The sequence below is a fragment of the Crassostrea angulata genome, chromosome 8 (genome assembly GCF_025612915.1).
Source record: "Crassostrea angulata isolate pt1a10 chromosome 8, ASM2561291v2, whole genome shotgun sequence".
In the NCBI taxonomy this organism is placed as follows: Eukaryota; Metazoa; Mollusca; class Bivalvia; order Ostreida; family Ostreidae; genus Magallana; species Magallana angulata.
Window position 1 is genome coordinate 54677595 of NC_069118.1, and position 6708 is coordinate 54684302.

General features: G+C 34.8%; 1 protein-coding gene across 1 annotated transcript; it reads left to right on the forward strand.

Annotated features, from left to right (window-relative positions):
• The first annotated feature begins 478 nt into the window (after nucleotides 1-478).
• LOC128161112 (uncharacterized) lies at nucleotides 479-1571 on the forward strand. Its single transcript, XM_052824350.1, has 3 exons — nucleotides 479-805; nucleotides 929-1417; nucleotides 1551-1571. The coding sequence occupies exons 1-3, from the start codon at nucleotides 479-481 to the stop codon at nucleotides 1569-1571; spliced, it is 837 nt and encodes a 278-aa protein (XP_052680310.1).
• The last annotated feature ends 5137 nt before the right edge of the window (nucleotides 1572-6708 follow it).

The window sequence follows — 6708 nt, forward strand, 5'->3', positions numbered from 1 at the left end:
ATTGTGTTAAAAAGGTCTTCATCAAGAAAATCGAACTATTGTATAACGTGTGCACTTTCAACATGCAAATCATATTGACATTTTTTGAATAATAAATGAAGTATGATAAACTATTAGCGATCGATTTTTTTTCTGTAGAATATCTCTTAAAATCCGATCAAAGTGTCTGATCATGGACCCTGGGTACAGCCTTCAGGATGTGTTACGGTGTCATCTTTGTGAGACCCCGGGCCCCCCTATGTACTGTGCCATTTGTGACAAATATCTGTGTAAAGCCTGTGAGGGGAAACATCTCTCTGATCTATTCAAAGAACACAAAGTGGTGCCATTTGAAAAGAGGAGATATACTCCAAAGTGTCAAAAACATTCCTCAAAACTATGTGAACTATACTGTGAACAATGTGACATTCCTATTTGTACAACATGTGCTTCCTTTAAAGAACACAATGGTCATACATTTATTGAAATAATAAAAACAATGAACAACAAGAAAGAAATCATTCAAAATGATTTACAAGAACTAGAAAAATACAATCTTAAATACCAAGAGATTACATCCATTATCACAGTCCAGAAATCTGCTCTGAATGAAAACTCCCAGAAATTAACAACAGAAATCGACAAACATGGAGAAGACGTGCACAGAGAAATAAACACCAATATCAGAAACATGAAATCTAACGTGGGGGAAATGGACACCGAACACCTGGCTACACTAAATCAACAGGAAGATGAAATTAAACACACCGTTTCTGAAATCACACAAACCATTGCTGAACTAAAGACGTTACGGGACTCCAATGATGTCAGCCGTGTCTCTGCCTACAAATCTAGGAATGATGAATTCAGAAGATTGCCTCCTAAACTCACAGTGTCCTTATCAAGTTTTACCCCTCAGAAGATCAACAAAGAACAGCTTTATCAACAGTTTGGTTCTGTGTCATCGTCATCTATCAAAACAGAAGAACATGGCTACACCATGGAATCTCCCGGTGCTGAGTCCTCTCCCCCGGACAGACTGCTCATTGATGTACCACAACTCATCACACAGATAAAGACCACGTTTGGAGAATCACATCCATTATACAAGGTGTCCTGTCTGAGTGATGAGGAGATGTGGACGTGTGGTTCTGGCAACATCATGAGCCTGTACAACCTCAGTGGGAAAACAGTGAAGTTAGTCCTAACCAAGTCAGGGTACAGTCCATACGACATAGCAGTGACAAAGGGTGGGGATCTTGTTTATACTGATAGACATGTTAGAACTGTGAACATAGTGAAGAATACACAGAGAAAGAAGCCACAGATAACGACGGTGATCGAACTACGGGGATGGGGACCTCTCAGTGTCTGTAGTACCTCTTCTGGTGACCTCCTGGTTGTCATGAACAGTGATGATCATAGACAAACAAAAGTTGTGTGTTACTCTGGCTCCATAGAGAAACAAAGTATTCAGTACAACGACAAAGGAAAACCTCTCTATTCATCTGGTGGATTTTATAACACTATATACATAAGTGAGAACAGGAACCTAGATATCTGTGTGTCAGACAATGGAGCCAATGCAGTAGTGGTGGTCAATCAAGCCGGGAAACTCCGGTTTACCTACACTGGTCCTCCCTCTACTACCAAGGGATCATTTTGTCCACTCGGCATCACAACAGACAGCCAGGGTCGGATCCTGACAGCAGACGTCTACAACCACCGTATCCACATCCTGGATCAGAACGGACAGTTCCTCCGCTACATTGACAACTGGCATTTACAGTGTCCATGGGGTTTATGTGTGGACACCAGAGACAACCTCTTTGTGGCTGAGTATGACACAGGTAACGTGAAGAAAATACAATATAATATGTAAAAAAAACTGTGTTTATAATGTTCCAACTATTTGTTTATTTATTTACATGTAACATTAGTGAAGGAAATCCATATTACAAATTAAACAAACCATGATTTATAATAATCAAACAGTTCATGATATTGAATTAGATTTAAATAAGTTCTCGGCTGACAACAGCTAAATGTTACATGTAAATAAATTAGATTTGCTGATAACATGTTTACATGACAACAATCTATATTTACATCTCCCAAGTATTATTCCCTCTATTTCTTACGGAAACTTATAGTTAATTCATAGCTCTATAGAAACAGCCAGACTGAAATCTACACGCCCCATTTATCGATTGGTCGAAATCTACAGCAGCTGAAACTGACAAGACAGATATCGACACGCCCTGTTTGTCTATTGGTCCAAACCTATAGCGACGTAGGAAAAATCACGGACTGCCCGAAATAATCATTATGATGTCAGACTCAAAGTCTCACAGGAAACGATTTGGCTGTTTCTTTTAGCTAACATACTTACGTACATCAACAGTAATTTAGTGAATTTTACTTACTTTTCCTAATCAATTCATCAATTAGCTTAAAGAAAGATGTTAATATAAACAATAAAATGCTTTCTTTGATGATTCATTCGAGTTATGAAGGTAGTGATCATTGCAGAAAACATTTACATAACCCACTAACGCGGGTTATATAATTTTTGTACAATGTCACTACCTTCATATACCGAAAGAATCACCAAAGGAAGCATTTTATTGTTTAAGTATTACATCGTGTTTGTGAACAAACTACATATAACTGACTGTGTTTACATAATGTATGTCAGCTGACTGATTGTTTTATTCATTGAATGTTAACTAACTGTGTTTATATATTGGGTGTGATTGTCAACAGACCAAGAGTTGTTATTTGAAACTACAAACATTGTGTGCCATCAAACTGTGTGTGTAATATTATCATATCCAATATATGTTGAATCTAAATGCAATACAATGTATATTGTTTATATCTGTATTTTTTATAATGTAAATAAACTGTATAATTATAAAGTGTTGTTGATTACATCAATAACATAGGCTCTTGACATTACAAACATTTTTTCTCAGAGGTAGAAAGTTCTCTTCACTGCTATATAAAAGTATATCATCTCATAGTTAGGAAAACCATCTACCACTGAGTAACAATATTTGTATTATCAAGTGCTTAATCAGTGCTTAATCAGACCTCAATTAAACAATGAAATGCTTTCATATGTTTTCATGTGTCATGTTGATATGAAGACAGTGCGAATTTAAGAAAAATTATATAACTCTCAATCGCATTCGATGGTTTTGCAAAATTGATCGTTATTATCGATCAGCAGGTTTCACAGAAGGAACAGCCATTTTTTCCATATATTAATGTTACCATGGTTACTACTTCGAAGTCTGAGGTCAGCCCATGTAAGTCCATCTTTATCGAAGTTTGGATTATATATTTTTTGTAATTGATGGTAACTTAGCAACATATATAGCATGGACTGACCTCAGACTTACAAAATTTAAATAGAAATTGTATGTGACTATATCTATGGAAGAATTGATTGTACCTTCTATGCAATGTACTGATTGAGAAAACTGATAACTTGCATACTTTCTTTTAATGAATAATAGAGATTTAGGGAGAAATTAAGAGAGAAATGTTAACATAATTAATACAGGAGGCCAATGGACCACATTGCTCACCAGAGGAAAAATAGCCATAACAAAATCAGCTTTGTGGAATCATAAACAAAATATTTGGACAATTTAATTGAAGTGGTCCAGTATAAAAAATATCTTACAATTTGACCCCCCCCCCCCCCCCCCCATGTGTGCCCCTACCCAACCCAAAGTTTCTTGATTTGAAGAACCTTGAATCTACTATATCTGAGGATGTTTCCACATAAGTCAGAGCTTTTTTGGCCAATTGGTTTTTGAGAAGAAGATTTTCTAAGACCTTTTTCTATATATTCCTAAGTAAAATTTCGACCCCTCCATGTGACCCTACGCTAACCCCAGGGATTATTATTTGAACAAACTTAAATCTACACTACCTGAGGATGCTTCCACAGAAGTGACAGCTATTCTGGCCGAAAGGTTTTTGAGAAAGAGATTTTTAAAGATTTTTTCTATAAAGCAATGTCAAAATTAGACCCCCATGTGGCCCTCCCCTATCCCCAAGGATCATTTCTTAAAACAAAAATAAAATCTACACTACCTGAGGATGCTTCCACACAATTTACAGCTTTTCTGGCCAAATGGCTTTGAAAGGAAGTTTTCTTTTTTTGATTTTTTTTTTACAAAATACCACCACATTTTTAGAATTTTTTCTTATCTCCTCTTGATAGATGACTTGGTCCTTCATTTCAACAAACTTGATTCCCCTTTACCCAATAATGCCTTATGCTTAGAGTGGTTAACATTGACCTGGTGGTTCTGGAAAAATCTATTAAAATATAAATAACAAGAGGCCCAGGGGCCACATCACTTACCTGCGCAACAATTAATAATTGCCTTAATTCTGATCAAATTAGCATAACAGTATCAAAATATCTTAAGTACAGTCAGTACTAAGTAAAAAAGTACTGACATTCCCATTTTTTACTGATAAATTTAGACATTAACTGACAATGTACTGACATTACTGAGAAAACTTAGAAAAGTACTGCAAAACTTAGACAGTACTGATAAACTTAGAGAAGTACTGACACTTTTTACTGACGATACTGAAAACCTTAGAAAAGTAATGATACGTACTGACACCATTGTGTTTACTCTTACTGACTGACATTTTACCTGATCTTTTTTTTTGTCATTTTTCACCATCAATTAATTAAGCTACCTAGGTACACTGTACAGTTTATACAGACTGATATTTATTTTGAAGTATTAACTGGGTCTGTTAAATAATATTCAATTTGTTTAATGTTCACAAAAAAATTATGATTAGAAAAAATAGTTTTAATTTAAAAAAAGGTGTAATATGGGGCTTTATTTGTTACACGTAAAATTGTGTTGTAAATATATGAAGGGGGTGGAATTGGAGTTGGAGGTGATGCCTATTTTTTTTTATGTACAATTTCTAGACGTTAAAGATCATTCTTAATGTTTTAATTCAATATGTTTTACCATATACAGAGAATCACATGTAAACAAATCATTTGTATTTAAAATTTGATGCGGGATATAACCGGTAGTTAGTCCTACCGCGCTAAAAAAGATCAACTATTATAAAGTGCATGGCAACATGGTAAAGTCGTGTTAACTTTATACCAACATTAATACAGTTCGTGTGAGAGAGAGAGAGAGAGAGAGAGAGAGAGAGAGAGAGAGAGAGAGAGAGAGAGAGAGAGAGAGAGAGGGTTGATTTTGAATTAAATTTACTAATAGCTTACCTGGGAATCTATTTCCTGCATGTTTACATGCAAGCCTAATTCCATTACGAATTCTTTATCATTCCGCGGACCTGGGAGGAACATACACGACATACAAGTAAATGTGGTGGTACTAGTGTTTTCTATACATGTAGGAGGTTTGAGAGAGAGAGAGAGAGAGAGAGAGAGAGAGAGAGAGAGAGAGAGAGAGAGAGAGAGAGAGAGAGAGTTTGCATAAATTATAAATTCTGAATTAATAGTTAACCCAAAAATTGATTTCTCAGTAAGTTTAAATGCAATCCTAATTAATTTTCATAACTCACAATGTATAGTTATTAAGATTAACTTAGAGCGGTCAGTTTAATTTTTATCCATGAAAGTTTTATTTTACACCAGATCAATTGATCAAAGAACCTGAAAACATGTTTAACAAGTGGTTGATTGAAGTTTTCAAAGGAGAGGATGTTGATAATTTTTTCACTCGGTCAGTAGTTATATAATAGCTACTATATACATGATTTCAAAAATTCGCGCACTTGGGTTACTTCCCCTAACTATGACGTCAGACGAGGAATCTTGATAACTCGCCACGCTGCATCATAAGTAATCATTGCAATGTCAGAGTCGATTGTTTCACCAAATGTGCCCAGTTGCAGTATAGAATCTACGTTGGTAAGTTATTTATTTATCGGTGTATATATATTTCCACTCATTTTAAATTATAATGCAATTTAAATGCCAACGTATGTTGTCAAGTGACGAAGAAAAGGAAATTCGAATCAAAACATCTTTCTCAGTCGAAGACAGAAAGAAGCAATATAAACATGATTTTTGCATGTCAAATGTTAATTTTGGTAGTTACGTTATAAAACCTGAAACAAAAATAACATGTTTTTTATGTCTCTGATAGAACTAAATGTAGTGAAAAAAGAAGTGAACTTCTGTTAAGTTTGAGACCAATGATTTTCTGTGACAACAGAGTTGTTATTTACATATCTGGTGACAGTAATTTAATAATTACTAAAACAACATTGTAGTAATTAAGATGTATTTTAAAACATAATGAATATATATTAATGTTATGTATTAGTTATGTATAAAAAATGAATTAATATTTTTTATTTCAGAGTAATAGAAACTGCTGTGTTCCTGGCTGTACCACATATGGATACCCTATAATTCCAGGTCATGGAAAAATCAGCTACCACAATTTCCCTCCCGCTGGTGATCCATTAAGGAAACAATGGATAATTAATATTAAAAGAGATGAAAGTGATTTATTTAAAGTAACATCCAGCACTGTTGTTTGTTCACTTCATTTTACGAAAGAAAATTTGGAGTACCATCCATTTTGTGGAAGAAGAACCAAACTGCCCGGATGTGTGCCGACTGTGTTTAATTGTTGGAAACACCTTAATCACATCTATAAAGAACAAAGATCAAGGCCATTAAATGCTCTTCAA